The sequence below is a fragment of the Hyla sarda genome, chromosome 1, assembly GCF_029499605.1.
Source record: "Hyla sarda isolate aHylSar1 chromosome 1, aHylSar1.hap1, whole genome shotgun sequence".
NCBI classification, from domain to species: domain Eukaryota; kingdom Metazoa; phylum Chordata; class Amphibia; order Anura; family Hylidae; genus Hyla; species Hyla sarda.
In genome coordinates, this window is record NC_079189.1 from 283,757,064 (window position 1) to 283,782,407 (window position 25,344).

Here is a 25,344-nt window from a genome sequence, read left to right on the forward strand (position 1 = left end):
CAACAATTGTAGGAAATCTGAGGCTTTAGTTCTAGGTAACAGATAAAGCCTAAATTACCAATCCTCAGAAACATTAACTACTCAGCTATTTTTGGAGGCACAGTAGTTCCTACAGGCCTTGAAGCTGTATATTAAGTTCAATCAAGCTCACTATGTAGATGATGTGCCAACACCAACATCTAGTTTGTTCTTACACCTGCCAGTACTAGATTTACAATGCATGCAGATATATGCTGCAAATATAAACTTAGAGTATTTCTTCATGGTTTCTAAATAAAGTACCGTATTTATAGGCGTATAACACACAATTTTAAAACTTAAATTTAAGGCAAAAAGTCTGCCTGCGTGTTATACGCCGATAAGTCTTCTGGTGACTGATTTAAAGCGGCCGCAGCAGCGTCTGCTTGTTAAGTATTAACAGCACGGCCGAGGCCACTTTAAATCAGTGACCAGCGACGTCTCCTCCCCGCACTGATACTTGTTTTCTCCCGCACTATCCACAAGTATTGGTGGATAGTGCGGCAGACGCTGATTAAAATGAGCCCTACCTTGTCCGGATCTGCCCTACCTTTTAATCAGTGTCTCCCGCACTATCCACCAGTACCTGTGGATAGTGCGGGAGAAAACAAGCGAGTTTCGCTTTTACTTCATTCCCTCATCATTCCCTCATTCCTGCTTTTTTTTTAGTTTTGTTTATTTTCCTTATCTGTCTGCGCTTTGGCAGGTCAGGTCAGGTGGAGGCAGTGAAGCAGATGAGTTACGTCCTCTCTCGGCATCACTCACGTCACTTTTCATTTCCTGTAGTCTCCGCCGAAAAGTGACGTGCCGCACAGAGAAGCCGGGAGAGGACGTAACTCATCTGCTTCACTGACCCCGCAAGACAGCCGAAGCGCAGACAAGGAAAGGGGAAGAGTGGTCTTAAACCTGCGGACCTCCAGATGTTGCAAAACTACAACTCCCAGCATGCCCGGACAGCAGTTGGCTGACCGGGCACGCTGGGAGTTGTAGTTGTGCAACATCTGGAGGTCCGCAGGTTGAAGACCACTGGATGCCATAGGAGGAACATGATGGGGGGGATGATGAGACGGGGAAATGATGAGGGGGGGGGATGATGAGACAGGGGGAAATGATGAGGGGGGATGATGAGACAGGGTGAGGGGGATGATGGGGGAAATGATGAGGGGGGATGGTGAGACAGGGTGGGGGGAATGATGGGGGACATGATGAGACAGGTTGGGGGATGATGAGGGGGAATGATGGGGGACATGATGATGGGGGGAATGATGGGGACATGATGAGACTGGGTGGGATGATGATGAAGGGGAATGATGGGGGCCATGATGAGACAGGGTGGGGGGATGATGGGGGACATGATTAGACTGGGTGGGGGGGGATGATGAGACAGGGGGGGGATGATGAGACAGGGGGAAATGATGGTGGGGGAGGCACTAAAGGCTTAATGTCTGTATGGCTAGTGGTGGTCTATGACAGGGGGAAATTATGAAACATGGGGGGTGGCGATGAGAGGGGTAAATGTGGCACAGGGACTGATAAAAAGGGAAGGAATGAAGGGGGACTGGAGGGGACGAAACCAAACTGAGGTGCAGAAGAAAAGGAAGTTGGGGGGGATGATGTGGCATTTAGTCCAAGTCATTTATTTTACATTTTATCTTTACTTATCCCTGTTAAAATGGGGGTGCGTGTTATACGCCAGTGCGTGTTATACGCCGATAAATACGGTATGTGGAGAAAAAGAGTAGCTTTCATTTTTAAAAAGGCCTCTGAAACTGTTTGATAAGTCTCCCCCAAGCCCTTTTTTCCATGTCAAGCTTAGCTGGACTTTTAGTTACATGGGTTTTCAGGGAAAATCGAAAAAAAAAAAATAATAATTGCTCCAGGGTTAGGGTTTGCACAAAAAAAAAACAAAAAAAAAAAACATACACTGTCTTCCTCCGGTCGCCCGCAGCAGATTATGTGCTGCTGTAACTCCAGAGGACATGCTGGTGTTGTGTCAGATTATTTGCCCTATCAGAATACTCTAGCATCCCTTCCAGTGACACCAAATCAGCTGTTCAGGCTAATGCGTGCATAAGCACACGCATGCATCCACACACTGCTCTGCAAAAATGACATTTTACAGCAATGCCAATTATGTACATTTTTTACACTATGAGGTGATTTTTATTTAGAAAAGAAATGTTTTTAAAACACACATTTTTTTAAGTCCCTCTAGGAACTAATGATCATCAACCTGGGATTACAGTTCAGGCTTGTTGGTCAGAGACAAGACAGGATGGCACATGTTCTTATGTTCTAGATGTTGTGGTCAAAAATGACCAGATTTACAAAGATAAATGACTGGTACTAGAGAGTGCATTAAATGACAGTCAATGAAGGTATACTAGCGCCAAAGAGGCCAAATGTACGCTTCTTGTGGCCTCACTTTGTTGGATGGAATCCTACGTAAATGCTTAGCAGTGCCAGGAGCATTTTCAGGTATGTACACTAAACATAGCTATTTAAAGGGAAACTAGTTGAAACAATGTCTTTATGAATGCATAATAGTTTAATCTTTGGCCCAAGTCGTTGAGGGATTCCGCCAGCCCTAATTGACAGTCCTGTCCCATTGTATAAGGAAAGACATGTCAATCAGAGCTTAGTAACACACAGATAAACCAGATAAACAGTAATATTCTATTCATGATCCAATTACCAAGGAGAAATATATACAGTTTTATTATAAAATATAAATATAAGTAAGCACAAAGCAAAAGGTTGCATACATACAATGGCTTTGTCAGATTATAAATGTGAACACATGCTATTAACACTTGATCCTAGAGGTGGAACAGACATCCCATAGAAATACATGCTGCATACAATATAGTTGAGTGTGCAATCTTACCAGCTGATGTATGCTGTCAATGGCTCGGTTATACTTCTCACATAGCCGCTGCATGCTCTCAAAACTATAGCAAAACAATAAGGAATTACATTCTTGCAGTGGTAGAAACAAAAATTGTAAATGAAGCATTACAGAGGAGGTGAACATTATTGCATATCTGTTGCAAAAAAATGGACATTAAACAGAAAACTGTTGAAAATAGCCTTAACTCTTCCCCAATCACCCCCCCACCTACTCCTCCCTCAAATATTTTGTTAGCTTTGCAGTGCATTTTAAAATGAAAATTGTCATTACGAAGTACAATTGGTAGTGTGAAAAACAAGCCCTCATATGGGTCTATAGATGAAAAAATAACATGAGTTATGACTCTAAGGGTAGGGTCACACGGAAAGGATCCGCAGTGTGCCTCCAGCTGTACCTACCTGCTCCTAGCGGCAATCTATCGGTATGAATAGACACCCAGCAATCTGAAAGTCGCCAAGCGAATGTGGAGTGTATTTGCAGGCATTGCAGCTGCAAATACAGCCAGGCCGACAGCAGCCGTGATGTGTGAGTACACTGCGCATGCGTGTGGCAACAGAAAACTGTCTTCTCGTAGTGGCGGATTGCTGCTACAAGTAGGCACAGCTGGAGGCACACTGTAGGGTCCATCCAAAAAAAATAAAAAATTACAAACTAGGCTGCGGATTACTTCGGTGTGACCCTTCCCTAAAGCTTTGTTTCCACACAGGTAATTTTCTGACACTGCAGTTTTTTTTTCCTGCCAAAAGTAGTTCCAGTGGGAAGGAGAAGTATAAGTCCTTCATTTATATTTTCTATTCCTTTTCAATACACTTCTGACAGTTTGGAAACCAAGCCTTAAAAGGAGAGGAGAAAAAAAAACCTATAAAAAAAAAATAACTAAACGCAAGAATGTGTCCTTAAAGGACAACTGTAGTGCAAGACATATTTGCTGTGCACGGGCTGCAAAAAAAAAAAAAAATTAATTAAATTAAAAAAAAAAATAAACTTTAACATACCTTCCTACATTCCCCCGTCGGTCCGGTCCTGGCCTCACGGCACCTCATTCAACTTCCTGGGGATGGAGACGTCACACCGGCCGCAGTGATGTCCCGCCCCGGGTGGCGATAGGCTGAGCGCACTGTCATGTAAGGTGCTATGGCCGACTTCTTACATGACAGTGCTCTCAGCCTATCACCGCTGCGGCCGGTGATACGCCGACAGCTCTGTGGACCGCTGAACCGTGAGGTGGGTACCGGACCGACAAAGGAACATAGGAAGGTATGTTAAAGTTTATTTTTGTATATTTTTGCAGCCGGGCACAGCAATATATCAAATTCTTGCACTACAGTTGTCGTTTAAGGCCAAAATAGTCTGTCTCCTTAAAGGGGTACTCCGCCCCTGGCATCGCCGCGGTCCCACTGCTGGGGTCCCCGGGGATCGCTGCTGCAACACCCCGCTATCATTACTGCGCAGAGCGAGTTCGCTCTGTGCGTAATGACGGGCAATACAGGGGTCGGAGCAGCGTGACGTCATGGCTCCGCCCCTCATGACATCACGGCCCGTCCCCTTAATGCAAGTCTATGGCAGGGGGCGTGACGACCGCCACGCCCCCTTCCCATAGACTTGTATTGACGGGGGGCGGGCCGTGACATCACGAGTGGCGGAGCCGTGACGTAACTATGCTCCGGCCCCTGTATTGCCCGTCATTACGTGTAGAGCGATCTCGCTCTGCGCAGTAATGATAGCGGGGTGCTGCAGCAGCGGGACCCCGGCGATCTGACATCTTATCCCCTATCCTTTGGATAGGGGATACGATGTCTAGGGGCGGAGTACCCCTTTAAGGGGTTGGGCAGAGCCTAACAGCCTCAACTTACAGTCTCCTTTTGAGGTCAACCATAAAAGTCTTTTAGTTGTTAATGATTTTCATCCTCAAGCTAACAAACTTCCTGAAACAGTATACTATAAATCACAGAATGTCTACATAGCATTTGATAGCTGACCTTTTTGTGTCATAGTCTATAAGAACATAGTTCTCCATGGCCAACTTCAGATCTGGGATCTCCTCACATACCCACCTTGTAATAGAGAAGAAGAAAAAGTTGTGTTAAAAATGTCATTTTTCAACAGTGGCAACTAAGTCATAAAAATGTTAAAGTAAATGAAAATATATAAACCTTCCAAAAAAAATGGTAGGTCCTGTTCAGACTCCTTGCCTCAGAAGAAGGGAGAAGTGATAAGCAGCAAGAAACCACAAGGAGCTGCAATGGGAGCTGCAGGGGCTGGGTATGTATCACTTGTTTGTTTTTGCTCACATTAACCCCAGCAAAATAAAAATATTAAGCCAGAATACTACTTTAAACAATCCCCACAGCTAGTGCCATTTTTCCCCAAAGGTTATTATAAACAGATCATGAAGTGATATTGGTCAAACGATGCTCCCACATTTAATAGATGCTTTGGATATGGGTGCAGTTACCTAACCAAGGGCTGACTGGTGGCCTACTCTCAAGTATGTGGGCACTAGCCTTCCTTCACAAAGGAATTTACAAACTTCTGCCTGCACCCCCAACTTGTTACTTTTCTTCCTACTTCCGAGAAGAACGAGTCTTGGCACCAACGGTCCGTTGAGTTAATGACTAGATGCAGGTATTTCCCACCTCAGTAAGTGGCCAAATGAGCAGTAATGCCAAGACGAGTTGTCTCAGAAGTAAGAATAAGAGTGACACGTTGGAGGAGATGGGAAACCTGGGAGAGTAGGGTAGGCAAGTATCTGTTTTTTTCATATCGGGCACACAACATTTAAATAAGGTTGCCCACATTGAAAGAACAACGCCTGTCACAGTCTCCGTTCACAGACCATTAAATCTGACCTGAGAGGATCTTAAAAAGAGCCATGAAGTCAGGGGAATGTCGCTGTACTCCACCATGCAATCGTGGATCAAACACTGTAGATGGTGCTTCACGTCCAATGCACTCATCTTGTCCAGTGAATAATGAATGCTTCTTTATTGTTCACAAAGTACAAACCTCTAAGAAGGTTAGACAGTTGGAACGGGTGCAGGGGTGAAATGTATCCCTTCACCTGCTGCCAGATTGTGATCAGCAATGACCCATGACCCCTCTGTGATCAAAGGGACTCCAAAAGCTGGACCACCAAAACATGCATCAAAATATATGTAGAACAAAGTAAAGGTGTTCGGTTATTTTATCCTGCTTACATTTTTTTTTTTTATAGTACAGTAATTTATAACATAAGTACATTATCACATTACATGATAGCCAATAGCCATCCCCCACACTAAGCCTTAAACACACAGCAGGGCAAGTAATCAATGTATACCCCAGCCAGAAACTGCAAAACTAGCCTAGGGCTCTTACCAAACCATCTTTTTGCAGTGTTCAGAAGAAGTATACGCTGTGGGACTCCCAAAGTACTGAAATATGACTATTAACAGATGACAGACACTTAGCGGCTTCTGTTATACATAGACTACTACATGGTACAGAGCAGTAAACTTTTTCACCAGGTACTGCTCTATAGAATTCATTAAAGAACCCATCCAAAATAACACACTTTAGGCAACCTTGAGGTCTAGGCATACAATTTGCTGTATGTGTGCTGGTTTTCAAGGACAGTAATGGTAAAATGTAAGGGTTCTATCAATAAATTAATAAAGAAATACATAAATTATCACCTATGAATTTCTGTATAAATAACAAATGAATGTTAAAAAAATAAAATAAATGCATGATATAAAATTAATAGAATAATCTCATTACGTATGTGAGCCATGTAAACCTAGCCTAAAAAGTAATAAATCTTCTATATAGTATAACATTGTTCCAATCGCTTGCTACACAGTATGATGGCAGTAATAGCAGAAGTCATCCAGTGAGAACAATAAGCCTATTGTGCAGCCTGATCACGATGATGACTAAAGTTGTATAGACACTGTGCGGTGCTGTATTGCAGTGAGGTTTTATACAGAGTCTATGAGGGGGAAAAAAATATTCCCTTATAACGATGACGAATTTATCTAATGTACCAACAGGATACTAAAACAATAAAACTAGTAGAAAATACCCATTGGCAACAGGGCCAGACAATGGGTACCTTGGACATTCGGTCATTATATACATGGGTTTACAGGCAGTGCTACTGAAGCAGTTGACCTTTTCCGGCTACAAATTGGTTTCATAGTTGACAGCAATAATTTATTTTTACCTTAACTTTTTATTTTAATCAGAATTTGTACAGAAATCTGTTGTGCCACACCTTGATGCAAATCTGGTCCCCTGGTGGAGATACACTGATGATACTTCAATGATATGGAGAGAAAACACAACTACAAACTTTTTTTTTTTTACATTTCTTATAAGGAAAACTGTAGTGAAAAATATTTCTTTAGCCCTGTGCCCGGGCTGCTAAAGCTTAAAGAACAAAAACTTTAACTCTCCTTCCTACGTTCCCCCGTTGCGCCAATATTGGTGTTCCAGTCCTCTGGTGCTTGTCATCTTCCTGGGGACAGTGACTCATCCTGTGCTCAGCGTATCGCCGGCTACAGCGATGTCCCCCTCGGCCAGTGATAGGCTGAGCACACTGTCATAAGGACCCCGGGCAGCAGGGAGAAGGCAGGGCCCAGGCTCCCTACATGTGCTCAGCCTATCACGGGCCAAGGCGGGACATCGCTGCAGCCGGCGATACGCTGAGCGCAGTATGAGTCACCGTCCCAGGAAGAAGACCAGCACTGGAGAACCGGGAGGCAGATACTGGCGCAACGGGGGAATGTAGGAAGCAGAGTTAAGTTTGTTTTTTAACCTTTTAAGGACCCAGGGCGTATGGGTACGCCCTCACACCCTTGGCCTTAAGGACCCAGGGCGAATCCATACGCCCTGGCGTTTCCCGGTCCCTGCCGCTCGCCGGGCAGAGATTGGAACCGGATGCCTGCTGAAATGCTTCAGCAGGCATCCAGGGCAAACGCCAATGGGGGCCATGCAGTTAACCGACCAATCGCGGGGGGGGGGGGCGGGGGGCGGGGGTTTACTTCCTCCCGCCCTGCCCGGCCCCTTGAAGTCCGGAGAGGACGGGAGGAAGACCGCAGGACGCGACGGGGGAGTGCTGGGGCCCTGAAGACCCAGAACCCGGCGATGAAGGCGGCGGCGGCAGCGACAGGTGAGTGGATCTTCAGCCGCGGTCGGGCCCTTTACAGCAATGCACGGCGCCGTAAAGCGACACGCATTGCTGTAATGGGACCATGTATACTGCAACTCCCAGCATGCGTCTGGGCATGCTGGGAGTTGCAGTTTTGCAACATCTGGACGTCCACAGTTTGGAGACCACTGTGCCCATCCAGATGTTGCAAAACTACACATCCTCAGAATGCGCTTACTGTCCAGGCATGCTGGGAGTTATTTTGCAACATCTGGAAGGGCACAGATTGGGAACCACTGTAATAGTGGTCTGCAAACTGTAGTCCTCCAGGTGTTGCAAAACTACAATTCCAAGCATGCTGGGAGTTGTAGTTCGGCAACATCTGGCTCTAAAGATGTTGCCAAACTACTACTTCCAGCATGCCTGAGAATGTTTTGCAACAACTGGAGGCACACTGGTTGGGAAACATTGTCTGTTTCCTAACTCAGTGTTTCCCAACCTGTGTGCCTCCATCTGTTGCAAAACTATAACTACCAGCATGCACTGATAGACTGTGCATGCTGGGAGTAGTAGTTTTGCAACCGCTGGAGGTTCTCCCCCCCCCCCCACCCTGTGAATGTACAAGGTACATTCACATGGGCAGGGGCTTACAGTGAGTATCAGGCTGCAAGTTTGCGATGCAGCAAATTTTGCGCTGCAGCTCAAACTCGCAGCGGGAAACTCTCTGTAACCCCCTGCCCATGTGACTGTACCCTAAAAACACTACACTACACTAACACAAAATAAAAAGTAACACTACATATACACATGCCCCCCTCCCCAATAAAAATGAGAAACGTCTGGTACGCCACTGTTTCCTAAATGGAGCCTCCAGCTGTTGCAAAACAACAACTCCCAGTATTGCTGGACAGCTATTGACTGTCCAAGCATGCTGGGAGTTTTGCAACAGCTGGAGGCACCCTGTTTGGGAATCACTGGCGTAGAATACCCCTATGTCCACCCCTATGCAAATCCCTAACTCAGGCCTCAAATGCGCATGGCGCTCTCACTTTAGGGTCACATATGGGGTATCGCCGTACTCGGGAGAAATTGCCTAACAAATTTTGGGGGGCTTTTTCTCCTTTCAACCCTTATGAAAAGGTGAAGTTGTGGTCTACACCAGCATGTTAGTGTAAAAATTTTTATTTTTTACACTAACATGCTGGTGTTGCCCTATACTTTTCATTTTGACAAGAGGTAAAAGGAAAAAAAAGCCCCCCAAAATTTGTAATGCAACTTCTCCCGACTACGGAGATACCCCATATGTGGGCGCAAAGTGCTCTGGGGGCGCACAACAAGGCCCAGAAGGGAGAGTGCGCCATGTACATTTGAGGTGATTTGCACAGGGGTGGCTGATTGTTACAGCGGTTTTGACAAACGCAAAAAAAAAAAACCCCACATGTGACCCCATTTCGGAAACTACATCCCTCACGGAATGTAATGAGGGGTGCAGTGAGCATTTACCACCCACTGGTGTCTGACAGATCTTTGGAACAGATTCAGCCCAATTTCGTACAGCCCACTGTTCCAAAGATCTGACAGACACCAGTGGGGGTAACTGCTCACTGTACCCCTTATGTTCCTCAAGGGGTCTAGTTTCCAAAATGGTATGCCATGTGGGGGTTATTTTGCTGTCCTGGCACCATAGGGGTTTTCTAAATGCGACATGCCCCCCGAGCAAAATTTGCTCTCAAAAAGCCAAATATGACTCCTCCTTTTCTGAGCATTGTAGTTCGCCTGTAGTGCACTTCAGGTCCACTTATGGGGTACCTCCATACTCAGAAGAGATGGGGTTTCAAATTTTGGGGGGTATTTTTTGCTATTAACCCTTGCAAAAATGTGAAATTTGGGGGGAAACACACATTTTAGTGAAATTTTTTTTTTACATATGCAAAAGTCGTGAAACCCCCGTGGGGTATTAAGGCTCACTTTATTACTTGTTACGTTCCTCAAGGGGTCTTGTTTCCAAAATGGTATGGCATGTGTTTTTTTTTTTTGCTGTTCTGGCACCATAAGGGCTTCCTAAATGCAACATGCCCCCCAAAAACCATTTCAGAAAAACGCACTCTCCAAAATCCCCTTGTCGCTCCTTTGCTTCTGAGCCCGCCGAACACTTTACACAGACATATGAGGTATGTGCTTACTCGAGAGAAATTGGGCTACATATATAAGTATAAATTTTCTCCTTTTACCCCTTGTAAAAATTCAAAAATTGGGTCTACAAGAACATGCGAGTGTAAAAAATGAAGATTGTGAATTTTCTCCTTCACTATCCTGCTATTCCTGTGAAACCCCTAAAGGGTTAAAAGGCTGACCGAATATCATTTTGAATACTTTGGGGGTGCAGTTTTTATAATGGGGTCATTTATGGGGTATTTCTAATATGAAGACCCTTCAAATCCACTTCAAACCTGAACTGGTTCCTGAAAAATAGTGAGTTTGGAAATTTTGTGAAAAATTGGAAAATTGCTGCTGAACTTTGAAGCCCTCTGGTGACTTCCAAAAGAAAAAACTTGTCAATTTTATGATTCAAACAAAGTAGACATATTGTATATGTAAATAAAAAAATATTTTGAATATCCATTTTCCTTACAAGCAGAGCGCTTCAGTTAGAAAAATGCAAAATTTTAAAATTTTTCATCAAATTTGGGGATTTTTCACCAAGAAAGAAGCAAGTTACCAAAAATGTTACCACTATGTTAAAGTAAAATATGTCACGAAAAAACAATCTCGGAATCAGAATGATAACTAAAAGCATTCCAGAGTTATTAATGTTTAAAGTGACAGTGGTCAGATGTTCAAAAAATGGCCAGGTACTAAGGTGTAAAATGGCTGGGTCCTTAAGAGGTTAAGTTTTGGCAGCCCGGGCATAGGGCTAAAAGGAAAAATTTTCACTACAGTTTTCCTTTATTATTAGTAATTTTAACCTACTCTTTACACCTCAAAAGACGTAAAACAAATATAGAAATTTAATTTATTTAGCATGGTAAAAGAGAAGTTAGAATGTCACTTTATAGAAATCCACTGCAAAGAACTTATACATTTTGTTTAATAGTTGCCATCTTCTTCGTTGGCTTCAGAACATACCCTAAGGACAGTTCAGACATCTGAGAAAATGCACCTGGTCAAAACATTGGCCTCTATTCTACACTTCAAGTTGCCTAGAATTTCTTCCTAAATCCAAGATTAAAAGGTAGCCCCAACAACAAAACCACCAACACATAACAATCCAACCAGTATATCAAGCACATGGCTATCTCTGCAGGATTTCCTCAGGTGCTGGAAGTGTAATGCTGCAAGACTGACATTCTCTAGAAAACAATGACACACTGACATCAAGAACTAACATACAATGAACCAAGAATTAGAGATTTACAGGGCTGTGAATGTAATTTAGTAATCTACCAGCATCACACCGTCCCCACCTCGTTCGCCAAATAAGGTTGTCAGCACATGATTTAATTTTTATTTTATTTTCCTCTTATAGTATTTCCTTTTATAATTTGTACTATTGCCCCATATTCAGTGTTTCAATCTTGTTCTAAATTCCTTTTAAATAAAAATTAAATTATCCTTCTTGTTTTCCACTTTAAGACTAGTAAATAGATTGCTATTTTTTCGCATAAGAATATCTTAAAAATTATATGTATGGCTAGTTCCGTAGGAAATCTATTCTTGATTTTTGTTGTTACTCTGAACAATGCTCATTCTATGCTTAGTTATCTACTACTGCCACAATATACACTGACCAAGGATAAAGATTTTGGCCATTGTTCCCAGATCGTAAAATCGCTCTACAACACTTTCATATCCAGAACATCAAAGTAACTTGTTAAATCTGCAGACCTGTCAATCAAGAACTTCTCCCAAGCATTTGATAAGGATATGCATAGGCCTCGGCTTGCATGACCGGTCAGCCTGCGTTCCAAGCAGAAGCCACATGTTGTCACTGGAGACAGGAAGCAGGGAGACCCAGAAGATTATCTCCAATACGGACCAAGATTAGTGGTGTAGGCACATCAATCCCTTTACCCGCAAGGCAGAAGGAACACTAAGATTGCCACATGAATCCACAAAGGAGGGCAAGCTGTGCCTGTGCACCCTCCATCCGCTTACATTACGAGTTTTCTGTGCTCATTTTGATAATCAGGAACAGGATTGCTCCGTCATTATTAGTGGATACTTATTTCCCCATCATAGACTCTGTACAAAACCTCTCTAGCATACAGCACTGCACGGTGTCCATACAACTTTAGTCATCATTTTCAGGTTTTATCATTATCAGGCTGCACAATTGACTTCTCTTTCTCACTGGATGACTTCTGCTTTTTCTACCATCAATACTGTGTTGTAAGCGATTGGAACATTTTATACTTATATACATGATTTTTTACTTCTTAGTTTTATAGTTTGTATATTAGAGGATAGCAACTACAAGGGCCCTGTGGTTTTGCTAGTTTATTTTATAAACAATGTTACAAATTGTGTTTATCATATGTACATGTGATTATTCATTACTTTTTGAGCATACATAACTATTAACTTAAGTATCTCACGTTTTTTTTTGTTTTAGTCATACACAAATCTAAAGACAATTAATTATTTATTTATTGTCTGTTGATCTTTTAATAGATTTCCATTTTCTATATCTATACACTACCAGTATTTTCAAACAATTATTCAGATTGAGTACACTATTTCTCTTTTCCTACGTGTCTGGATATGCAGTAAACGAACACCACAAACATGGAGTACCAAAGCCTAAGATGTATGTGCTAGTAAACTTTCTAACTAGAAAAGGAAAATATTAAGCCATTAAGCTAAATAAAATAAATGCTTTGCCAACATTAATCAACAACTTACCGGATGGTTTCAATGATTTCATGTGCTGCATCATGATGCTTATCCTGCAAGAAAATAAATAAATAAATAAATAAATCCAACTACACAACATTTTTTGAGAAATACAAAGTGTGAACGTAGCCTTACAGGGGATAAGATAGGAAAAGATTAGATGAACAAAACAATAACTATAGTTTGCGTATAACATTTAGATTTGGATTTAAGGAGAGCAGCAAAAGTTAACTTATCTTCAATCCACAGGCTAGGGGATAAGTAGTTGAGCACTGTGGGTCTGACGGCAGGGACCCCACAATCTCAGAGATGGCTCTCAGTGAGGAGAGTGTCGTCTACCGGTGGACAGCAGGGCTCCATTCATTTCTATGAGAGCGCCGACGATGCCAGAGTGGTGTACTCTGGTCTTTTCAGTGCTCCTTTTAGAAATTAATGGCGCTCGTGCCGCCTGCAGCATGGACTCACTGATCGCTGGGAATACTGTCCTGGAGATTGTTGGGAGGGGTGGAAATAAGATTCCCGGCGATCTTCTACTTATCTCCTAAGTTAATTATTCCTTAATCTGTCATCCATGTCACCAGCATTAACCTGTTGGAACAGGTGTGTAGTGTTGGTGAACCTGATAATGATACTTGCCTATTCCTGACCTATGATCCAGTTTGTCTTTTATCTTCCTTATTCTGGAGGCAGACTTAGTACATGGCTAGAGCACCCTACTGTTACCTCGCAGCCAGACTGAGCAAAAAAGTAGCAGCGTGCTTCTGACCTGCACCAAGCTTGCCTCCAGAATAAGGAAGATAACCGACGAACGGGACCAGGGATCGTAGAAAGGTAAGTATCCTTAGTGTTATGGCACTACATGCTTGTACCAACAGGTTAGTGTGGGTGACACTTATTTCCTTTAATCCAAAAGGGTTCACACATGGCATAGAAAGTTCACACATGACAGCTTGCCACATTATACTATATATGACGTGACAAAAAACGGCAAAGCAAACTTAAATAATGCAGTGTAACCATCTCAAAAGCCGTTCTACTTGGAAAGATCCGCTTTTTGTAATTAAACTAGATTTCTCCATCTTAGATATGTATTTCCCCAATCTTTTATGTATATTTGACCCATTGAAGGCACCACCTTCTCGAGGATCACTTTTCATTGCAAAAAGGGGATCCGGAAACCCAAAGGATATAGTAAAAAGAAATGACTGCCAGTAATTAAATTAAAAGCAAGGCCATTAAGCTCAAATTCATTACTGTCGGGTTACTTTAAAATTTCTCTGCTGTGCATGCATTTATTCTTCAACCCCTTTATTTTATCAGACCCTTCTACAGGTCATTGTTTCTTTTGTCCTGGCAGGCATTTTAGAAGGGATAGATGTGGCACCCCTCACGAAACAGTGGGTTGAATGGTGTGGGTAACAGACCGTATTTTCTGTAAGACAATTGATGGGTCTGCCCAATTGTCTTTCCCCTTATAGAGCCAAAATGCATGTGTGTATCTAGGTTCTGGCTTCCACAGTTTGCCTCTTTTAATGCCATACCATGTTTGCTTACATGGCAAGAACAGAGCCTACTACACAATATAAGTTCTGATCACTTTACTTCTGACACAAACTGAAGAGTTCGGATTTTGATTTAACATGGATATTTTCTTTGAAGACATCCCCTATTGGTGATCAATGTGGTTGGAGTATGAATGGTTTCTTGCTGGCTGCTATAAAGTATCTGGGCTTTCTGGGAAGCAGATGTCATCCTGATAGGTGCTGAAAAGGCAATCTTGGCATCCATGTAGTGTATTAGGGGCGAGTGCATTTAGCATGTGCAAAAGGCAGCAAAACTGGGTGTAAGCCTCAGACTGTAGAAACACCCCTCAGTGACAAGGGTAAGAGTATCACCCAGTTGCCAATTAAAATATTTCCAGGAGGAATACAAGGAGAGGCACAATGAAGAGCTCTAAGAAAATAATCTTTAGAATGGTTATTTCATAGGTACTACATACTTTAAGTAAAACAGACATATAAAAGTATACACTGACGGCGAGCACGATACACTGAACTCAACACAAAGAGAATGTGCCTTATAGAAAACAGCAAGTGAGGGATCTAATGACAATACTGGATGTCCAGTAAGAAATCCTAAATAAGTATGCGTGAAGTCTTGAGAAACTGGGACTCAAAATATACAGAAGATCCAATATATTCAGGGGACGTTTTCCCCATTCAGAAAGCTTATCCTAGTAACTCCTAGCAGTTATGCATACTTTGACAGTAATTGTTTCCTAGACAGAAAATAGTGACAACATGCTTATAACTCAAAGCCCCTTATAAGGCGTGAAACATAGGTTTATTTTTAAGAGTACAATATTCGGAGAGGAAATAGTAAGAGCCTGCCAGCCAATGAAATATTACATGTGCTGCGGACTTGAACCAGTGCTCCCTCAAGAGTCAAGAATGTATAAACAGCGCTGAGAGCGTCACACATTGCTGGAATAGCAGAAGAGTGAGGCTCATTACTGGACAGAGAAACAGTTCAGATCAGGGCATGGAGCAAAAACACGGAAAGAAAGTGGCCTTCATAGCCAGAAAACTGGGTCATATGGCATAGAGGTGACCAACGCTTCTTAAAAGGACAACAGTCCTGACTACTGTTTTACTACAAGCACCTGGTGGACCTGTACAGGAGAATTTTTTTTTTTTAAATCTCCCTGTACATAAGCATTACATGTAGTGCAGCAACAAATGCGCGATTTGTCTTTTTTCCATCCATGTGCATGGCTTCTGTAAGGGAACTTCTATTCTTTGTTTGATGTCTCTTGCTTATCCCACAGTGTATTGAGCGCAATGTATCAAGGAAGTAACAAAAGCAGCAAGAGACTGCGCGCCTTAACCTGCTCTTCAAATATATGGTTTTACACTAGATAGGGTTTTTGGTGCTTTTACAGAGCATACAGATATGGAGCAGCTGCTGACAGTTACAAAATAAAAAATCATTGTTCTGGAGACAGATGTGATACCAAGATGGAGGACCTGTCTATCAGACATTTATGGCACATCTGTTGGCATGCCATAAATGTCTAAGACGAGAATGATCAGTACATTTCTCCGTTGATTGCTCCATCGTTCTCGTCTTCACTTTTTCAGCATACCCATAGGATAATGCCATACATGCCTTACTGCTTTGTTTTGCAAATGAGATACCTGGCCAATTATTCATTTATTTATTTATTTTAAATCAACTGGTGCCAAAAAGTTAAAGTGTACCTGTCACTAACAAAAACAATTATATATAGATTGGTTAAAATATACATTGGTTCAAAAAATGTGTATATTTGTGTTCCTGTTGCAGGGCCTCCGCCCACCAAGGACACGCAGGGCCTCCGCCCACCAAGGACACGCAGGGCCTCCGCCCACCAAGGACACGCAGGGCCTCCGCCCACCAAGGACACGCAGGGCCTCCGCCCACCAAGGACACGCAGGGCTCTGTGACACACTCCCGACTCATACAGCAGGATAATTGACAACCAGGAGTCGGCATAGAGTCTTGCTTGTCCTGCCCTCACTTCCTGTATTTGGTCTCCTAAAAAAAGACACAGGCAATAGATGCAGGGACAGCATTTTTTTTCACCCAAAAATAAACACATTTTTTAATTAATGTATATCACAAATATACATATAGTATTATCTACATTATATCAAAAGTTTTTTTTAACAGGTACGCATTAAATAGATTTGTAAATGACTTAATCTTAATCCTTCCTTCAGATGCTGTATGCTACAGGGGAAATGGAGTTGTTCTTTTCAGTCTGACCACAGTGCTCTCTGCTGACACCTCTGTCCATGTCAGGAACTGTCCAGAGTAGGAGCAAATCCCCACAGCAAACCTCTCCTGCTCTGAACAGAGGTGTCAGCAGAGAGCACTGTGGTTAGACTTAAAAGAACTATACAACTTCCTGAATCTCGGGGCCAGGATGTGGTGTGACATCTTATAATTAGTCGTCATTAGTGTCCCCTTTTAACCTGTGTATCAGTTATTAATGTCCCCTCATCTTCCCCGAGTTTCCCTGTCATAAGTGTCCCTATCTTTTCAAAGAAACAAAAACCTGTTTTACTTATCTTAACCTCCATCTCCACACTGATCCCTCATACTGCCTCCTGTGTTACATATATACACAGATGCAGATAGTCTTCAAACCCACCACCAGTATAGTTAAGAGTTATTTGCAGATTACAAGGCTTTACTATATCTCGGGAACAGCTGAATAAATCTACCCATTTTATGCCCACCGCATAAACCTAGTGTATTTGCTGCCGAAAAATACCTTTTCCCATCAGCCAGTCACTGGCTTGACACGTGACACCACTGCGGCCAGTGATTGGCTGAAAAGGGAAAGGTCCTACTAGTTGAATGCAGTGACCGGGAGTAGGTGAGCAGAAGTTTTTTTTTTTCCCTCCCTGCGCCCTTTTACTTAGCTCAGTGTTTTTCTATCAGGGTGCCTTCAGCTGTTATGAAACTACTACTACCAGCATGCCCGGACAGCCTTTGCCGGTCCGGGCATGCTGAGAATTGTAGTTCTGCAAAAACTGGAGGCCCCCTGGTTGGGAAACACTGACTTTTAGTGCTGTATTTATCGGTGTATAACACGCACTGGCGTATAACACACACACACCCATTTTAACAGGGAAATTTAAGTAAAAAGTAAATAAATGTTATATAAATTACTTGGACTAAATGCCACATCATCCCCCAACTTTGATTTCTTCTGCACCTCAGTTTGGTCCCGTCCCCTCCAGTGTCACATCATTCCTTCCCTTTAATCAGTCCCAGTGCAACATTTACCCCTCTCACCGCCTTCTCCCACCCATGTCCTATAATCCCCCCCACATCATTTCCCGTGTCATTACCCCACCCCATCATGTTCCTCCTATGCAATTCTTCGTCTCTCTTCGTCGTCCCTCTCCCTCCGTCTCCCTCTCCCTCTCTCCAAATTATATATTATATTTTTTTTCCCTACCTTCCCCCCTCCCTCATCACTTCCCCCCTTTTCCCCTGCTTTTTATATAGAAATAACCAATAACTTGTACCAGAATATCGGTATAAGTTATCGGCTATTGGCCTGAAAGTAGGTATCGACCGATTATCGGTATGGCCGATATTATCGGCCGATAATCACGATTTTGGGCATTATCGGTATCGGCAATTACCTTGCCGATAATGCCCCCACCGCACCGGGACCGCCACCCCCCCCCCCCCCCCCCCCCGACCCGCGACCCACCGCACTCCCCACCGTGATGCTGGGCGGTATACCGGTATGGATTTTTGCCCATACCGCTATACCGGTTGGACCCCTCCCCCACCCTGCGAGTCAATAAAAAAATTAAACTTACCCGTAATGGGGGTGGACCGGGCCATCCTTCCTTCCTGTAATGTCCGGGGGCGTTCCGGGTGAAGAGTGGACCGGTCCGGGCTGGCTCCGGCCTAGTACACTGCATAGACGCCACTGCGCCGTGATGTCAGGTGCGTCGCTGCGCACGGGCGTCACTGCGCAGCGGCGTCTATGCAGCGTACTAGGCCTGAGCATGCCCGGAGTGTAGAAGATGACCGCCGGAGAAGGACAGCCCGGACCGGTTCACTTTTCACCCGGAACGCCCCCGGACACTACAGGAAGGAAGGATGGATGGCCCGGACCACCCCGACAGGTAGGGAGAGAGAAGCGGGTGGCGCCGGCGGCCTATGGCCCTGCAAAAGCCACTGCAGATCATTGATTTAAAGCGCCCGCTTTAAATCAATGATCTGCAGCGGTGTCGCAGGGGGTTAAATAGCCGATAACTTATACCGATATTCCGGTATAAGTTATCGACTATCGGCCCTAACCTGCACCGATTATCGGTATCGGCCCTAAAAAACCCGATATCGGTCGATCCCTACCTGAAAGGTTACAGTTTATTGGTATTGGCCCTAAAAGATCAATATCGGTCGATCCCTACTTGTATTCTATGCAATTCTGCATTTGCCCTTTCCCTTAGCTGTCAGGAGATTGCCGAAGATACAGCAAGGGGAGGGGAAGGCAGAGCTGGGCAGCAGGAGGGACGTAGATCTTCACACAGCCCCACTCCTCACATGACAGGAAGGACGTAGATGTGCACAGCCCCACACCTGTCATGGGGGACATATTCCCATTGCAAAGATCCTATTTAACCTTTCTGTAAATACACAATTTCATATGTAACATTATTAAAGCAGCAATCTGTTATATTAAACCCAAAGTCTAAAATGGTTTTGTATTTACAAAAAAAAAAGTTCACTTCACCAGGAATATTCCAGGAATAATGTTCATATAGTCCAACATACTGTTTTTTTTTTTTTTTTTTTAATGGCGTTACTGTATTAAATGTCAAAGGAGATGCTAAACAATTGCAATCTCCTCACACCATAACAGGGATTTCTCCACATACACAGTCAAAAAGAAAGAATAATAAGCAGTTTGTCCACCTATACACACACCACGTTTTTGCAGTACAGTTGCCGTATACATTTTCAATTTGAAAACCGTATGGAACCTTATTGAAAACAGTATGCATTGACTCTCCATTGAAAACCGTAAGCCGAAAGATGCATCCAGTTGCATCCTGTACAGTTTTGTCAGTTTTTTTTCCTGTACCCAAAACCGTAGCCTACCAAAAAAAAAACACTTATTGAAACACACACACACTAATATTTTATATATTATATATATATATATATATATATATATATATATATATATATATATATATAAATAAATAAATTTAACATGGGAGTCAATGGGAACTGTATTGCAAAAACGTGGTGTGGACAAGCACTACAGAATTTTCGTCTGGAATTCCAGTTAGGAATTTTAGTCAGAAATTCCTGTTAAACAGAATCCCATTTTAGGCACTACGAAATTTTAGTCAATTCCGCTTTAGGCAGTATCTGCACCAAAGACATTAATGTTTTTGGGGACAGAAATGTCCGCGCCATTCAGTAGTGACTGGATGCACTTGGAATCTACTAACGGATTGTGTCTGGCCAGAAATACTTTAGTGTAAACCTAGCATACAGCTATTAAAAAAAACAGCAAGTGGTGTGATACTAACAGTATTCCTGGAATAACTGGCGAGCTAAGCATTTTGTTGAATACTAAAATACATAAATGCACAAAATTTTAGGCTGAATTAAGCTAAAATGGCATATATGAAGGATACCTAAACAGCACTGTACACTGAACTACAATGTTTATGCAACACCCATTAAAATCATTAGGAATTGCACAAAATGTGTTAAACAATAATCAGCTGTTTTGGGCTAACAACTTGCAGCAGCCAGAATGGAACTCTGGATCAAGACAAATCAGACAGTTATGGCATTTCTGCAGGTATGGCATAAAAGTACATGATAGGAACTAAAACTTATCCACTGTCTGACCGACGATCACACACTTATCCCCTATATAGGGGAGAACTTAACTTATAGGGGATTTAGCAAAACCTGTCCAGAGAAAAAGTTGCTGAGTTGCCCATATCAACCAGCACTATTCTTTCATTTTTGAAAAGGCTTCTGAAAAAAAATGTGATCTGATTGGTTGCTATGGGCAACTCAGTAACATTTCCTCCAGACAGGTTTTGATAAATCTCCCCCTTAGTTCCCTAGAGTAACCTTTAAATTATTAGGATTAATAGTGCATGCTGCAACACATATTTACATGTCCTTTTGTGCAAAAAAAATGGGCACTCTCACCAAATTTTTCTTTTGATATGTTGTACTATTTTTTTTTCTTCATTAAAATGGTTTAATTTACATTTAAAAACCAGCCACTAGGGGTCTCCCTCCTAGTTGCCGGCTGCAGCCTGGCGTGACTTCACGCTTGAATTCGGACCGATGTCGGCCGGGCATCGGTCCGAATTCAGTCATGCTGTGCTCGCTCCCTGCCTGTCAGACAGGCGGGAGCGAGCGCTTTGAAGGAAGAGGATGCGCGCAGGCTCCCTGGCCTCGCACGCCGGCTCGACTCCCGGGGACAGGTAAAATGTTATGCCGGGGGGGGGGGGGGGGGGTTGCGGGCAGTGCGAAGGGGAGCGGGATGTGCGGCCATCACACATACGGTGTTCACCTATACAGTATGCCTCCAGTTCTTTCCCCCAATACAACTCCCAGCATGCCCTGACAGCCAACAGATGTCAGGACAAGCTGGGAGTTGTAGTGGGGAAACAGCTGGAGGTACACTGAATAGGTGAACTGGGGGACAGGGGGGGATGGGTGGTTTGAGCGGAGCGGTGGTGTTGGGGGGGGGGGGGGGGTTTGCGGGCAGCGCGAAGGGGAGCGGGATGTGCGGCTATCACACATACGGTGTTCACCTATACAGTATGCCTCCAGTTGTTTCCCCAATACAACTCCCAGCATGCCCTGACAGCCAACAGATGTCAGGACAAGCTGGGAGTTGTAGTGGGGAAACAGCTGGAGGTACACTGAATAGGTGAACTGGGGGACAGGGGGGGGATGGGTGGTTTGAGCGGAGCGGTGGTGTTGGGGGTGGGGTTGTGGGCTGCGCGATGGGGAGGGGGTACACTGAATAGGTATAGTGGGTTAAGCGACGCGGCGGGGCTGCGCAGCGGGGAGCGGGATGTGCGGCTATCACAGATACGTTGTTCACCTATACAGTATGCCTCCAGTTGTTTCCCCACTACAACTCCCAGCATGCCCTGACAGCCAATAGATGTCAGGGCAAGCTGGGAGTTGTAGTGGTGAAACAGCTGGAGGTACACTAAATAGGTGAACTAAGGGCGGAAGTGTGCAACCCAGCAGGCATCAGTGACGTTGTGCCTGCTGGGGAAGTCTGCCTGGTAGGGAGCACACTACCAGGCAGACAAAAGGCATTTATAATATGTAAAAAATAAATAATATTAAAGGCAGGGAGGGGGTTAGGGATAGATGGGCAATAGGCAGGGACAGGGGAGAGAGGGGGGGGGGGGGAAGTATGGTGGGAGCTACCCTTTAACTTCACACTAAATCATGCACAATAATGCATCATGATTTCAGTATTTGCATGAAGTGGTGACATAAAAACTGACTGGTCATCTGCATGAAGATAAACTCCCCTAGATAGATATCAATGCCTTCTCTGTCGTGCCCATGTACAGCAGCTGGAACCAATCTATAGCTGCCATATAATTATAATTCTATTTATATGAATGTGTTACTCATGGTAAAATGTCTCCACCTACCTGTGAAATTCACAGTGCACAAATTCAAAGTGAGTCAGACAATGTGGTATGAAAAAACCCACACCACTATAATCCGAAGGAAAGCTCCTCAGATGGGGAATGTGGTACATTCAGTAGTCCCCTATACTAGAACATTTCATTCACAACAACTAAAAGCTTGGTGCGATTGCCACCCCCCCCCCCCCCCCCCCCACACATAGTGGAGAGAGAGAAAAAAGCCTTTCTAACAGGTGCTATGACATTGCAGGTATATAGAGTGTGTACTGCAAGATGTGCCATCAATATCCAGTTGTTGAGGCCATACCCACCTGATTCCGCTCACCATCACTGGAATGAAGGTGTTACTGCTGGCTGGCAACATTTTGTGATCTCAGTTTTGCATCTTGACTGTTCACTAGGTCTCTTTTGATTGAAATGAAATGATATGTCTGCTTCTGAAAAATAATGCAGACGTGACCTTACCTTATTGCTGCTGCCTTCTTTTCATCAACTCCCTTTTTTCTTATGTAAATTTGGGTGGTGGGCGGACCATCTATCACAATTTTCTTTAAAACTTAATTTCCCAACAGTCATTACCTCAGATGCTCATTTCTGTGCTGCATAATGTAAGCCATCCATCAGGAGAATTTAATCTTCATAACGCAGGGGGGTGTCAGGGGTTCAGCCGCGGCCGGCACCCCCTCCATGTATCTCTATGGGGTACATGGTGAGCGTGTCAGCCGGCGCTCTGTGCGGCATGCCCCCTTCCAGCCGACTGCCGGGACCCCCAGTGCTCTGGACCCCCACGATCTATAAACCTCCTATCCAAGGATAGGGGATAAATAATTTTTCACCAGACAACTCCTGTAAGTTCTCTCCTCTTCTTACACAGCATACAGTGTGAACAATATCCTCCCCCCTTATAAAGGTGAATTCAGTGTTACAGCCTGTAATATAAAAGCTATAGTTGTACATAATGTATATTTACATCATAACGGCCAGATAGTATTCAGCCAGGCAAGAAAAAGATTTCCTCATGCATTTAAGCTAACTGTATGTAGTGTAGCAGCTGTATATGCTGTAGGGTGGCACAGTACAAGAAAAGTGTTTATGCAGGTAAATATTGTGATTTGGTATAGTGACTAGAGATGAGCGAATTTACAGTAAATTCAATTTGTCCCGAACTTCTCGGCTCGGCAGTTGATGATTTATCCTGCATAAATTAGTTCAGCTTTCCGGTGCTCCGGTGGGCTGGAAAAGGTGGATACAGTCCTAGGAAAGAGTCTCCTAGGACTGTATCCACCTTTTCCAGCCCACGGGAGCACCTGAAAGCTGAACTCATTTATGCAGGATAAATCATCAACTGCCGAGCCGAAAAGTTCGTGACGAATCGAATTTACTGTAAGTTCGCTCATCTCTAATAGTGACTAAAAAGTCCCATCAAAACAAAAATTGGTCCTGATAAAAACTACAAATCACTTTGGAAAAAATTAGCCTCATACAGCCCCGTATATGGAAAAATAAGATATAGGGGTCAGAAGATGACTATTGTAATCATAAGAGGAAAAAAACCAAAACCCCTACCGGTCCATAAGGGAATACACATACTCCCAGTGTTCCCTCCCATGTGGCTACGCTGCACAATAGAGCAACGCAACTGCAACAACGACAGAGAGGAGGGGTGGGGAGACTACACTATATCAAGCCAGGCACATGAAATGCGGAGAAGGAATTAAGCTCATTTCTCCCCAATTTATATCCAATCCCCTCAATTTTATGTCCAGTCAACGAACATAAAATTGGACGAGCTGGCTTTATGAAATAGAGGGATTGATATTAGATGATGGGGGGAATTTAACCATTTGTTTATAATATCGCAATAGCATATCAAAATTGCAATATTTATGTCCTTGACCGAAATCGCACATTTTTCCCCATATTTTGCAGCCCTAATTTCTGATAATTATTAGTATTTTCATATATGCTTAAATTTCACATAATGCATCAGTTTAGACCTATTTATCTATCTTTACCCCCTTTAACAATGACCACAGCCCCGATTGTTTTTTTTCACTGAACCCTTTCAGTCATTCTGCTGCATTTCAGGGGAGAAGGGTGGTTGATATCTGGGCAACGGTGGAGGAGGAAAAGGCCAATCTACTAAATTACTTCTCTACTGTATTTACAAAGGAAAATCCAATGTCAGATAACAGGGGAGGGAACAAAGTAAATTACATGGCTTTCATGGACTCGAGACAAAACTTCAAGCCAGGCACCATAGATAGCATAAAATTCACATGATCCGTGTCTCCAAGGGTGGGAGCCAGATCCAGTTAGGGGAAGAAAGCCGAGACAGAGTTGACGCAGGATTTCTTATTTTGCTGCATTTCGCCTGATTTGGGCTTTATAAAGCTCTGCAGTGGTACATTACTTATAATTACTTGCTTAGGAAGTTATATTTATCATTACATGAGGGAATTAAATAAATGATATATTATTTAACTGGACCAACCCTTTAACTTCCTCTGTAGTATACAGCAGCTGATGAGTACTGGAAGGATTAAGATTTTTAATATAAGTAATTTACAAATCTGTTCAACTTTCTGGTACCAGTTGATTTAAAATTTGTTTTCCAGCCGAGTACCCCTTTAACGAGGGGAAGAAAAGAGCAGAGGGAAATACCAAATGGGAGCACTTTCATTTGCAAGGGAAAGTGCTCACTGGTGTCTGTCATACAGCTCAGACTATGACTGCCCTACAGGAGGCTGTGCTCTTATTTCTAAGCAGCACTCAGTCCAGTGATGACCATGAGCAGTCATCCCTGTCTGTTCGGCAGGACGGCTGCTTCAAATAGAGGCAGAGCAGGAGTGCATCCCAGTGATAAGTGAATGTTGTGGGTCACGTGACTTATTCTACATTCAGATTTTATTTTAGGCCAGATGTAAATGCACAAACACAAATGTATGTGAGCTCGAAGTGCATGTCACATGTTCTATGCTAGAGCTGGGCAGCATGACCAAATATGTGTATCACAGTATTTTTGTAAGTTATGGCGGTTCCACAGTATTCCCCCCCACCCAATCATGTGACCTGTGGCGCTCCTCAAACAAATCCTCCGCCCCTCCTCCGTCTGAGCACATTGTCATGTAAGAAGCCGGCTCGTTACATGACAGTGG

General features: G+C 43.5%; 1 protein-coding gene and 1 long non-coding RNA gene across 3 annotated transcripts in view; one reads left to right on the forward strand and one right to left on the reverse strand.

The window, feature by feature from the left end:
- LOC130369244 (uncharacterized) overlaps positions 1–16,578 on the forward strand; it is a 30,714-nt gene extending 14,136 nt beyond the window's left edge. The window contains exons 2-4 of the long non-coding RNA XR_008892704.1: positions 2,225–2,496; positions 5,102–5,191; positions 16,299–16,578. This is a non-coding gene — a long non-coding RNA (uncharacterized LOC130369244). The remainder of the gene's footprint in view (positions 1–2,224; positions 2,497–5,101; positions 5,192–16,298) is intronic.
- DOT1L (DOT1 like histone lysine methyltransferase) overlaps positions 1–25,344 on the reverse strand; it is a 160,022-nt gene that overhangs the window by 112,432 nt on the left and 22,246 nt on the right. For both annotated transcript variants that reach the window (XM_056574229.1, XM_056574240.1), the window contains exons 2-4: positions 12,963–13,006; positions 4,909–4,983; positions 2,906–2,969 (exon numbers count right to left, since the gene is read on the reverse strand). In XM_056574229.1, the coding sequence (XP_056430204.1) occupies positions 2,906–2,969; positions 4,909–4,983; positions 12,963–13,006 (183 nt within the window). The remainder of the gene's footprint in view (positions 1–2,905; positions 2,970–4,908; positions 4,984–12,962; positions 13,007–25,344) is intronic.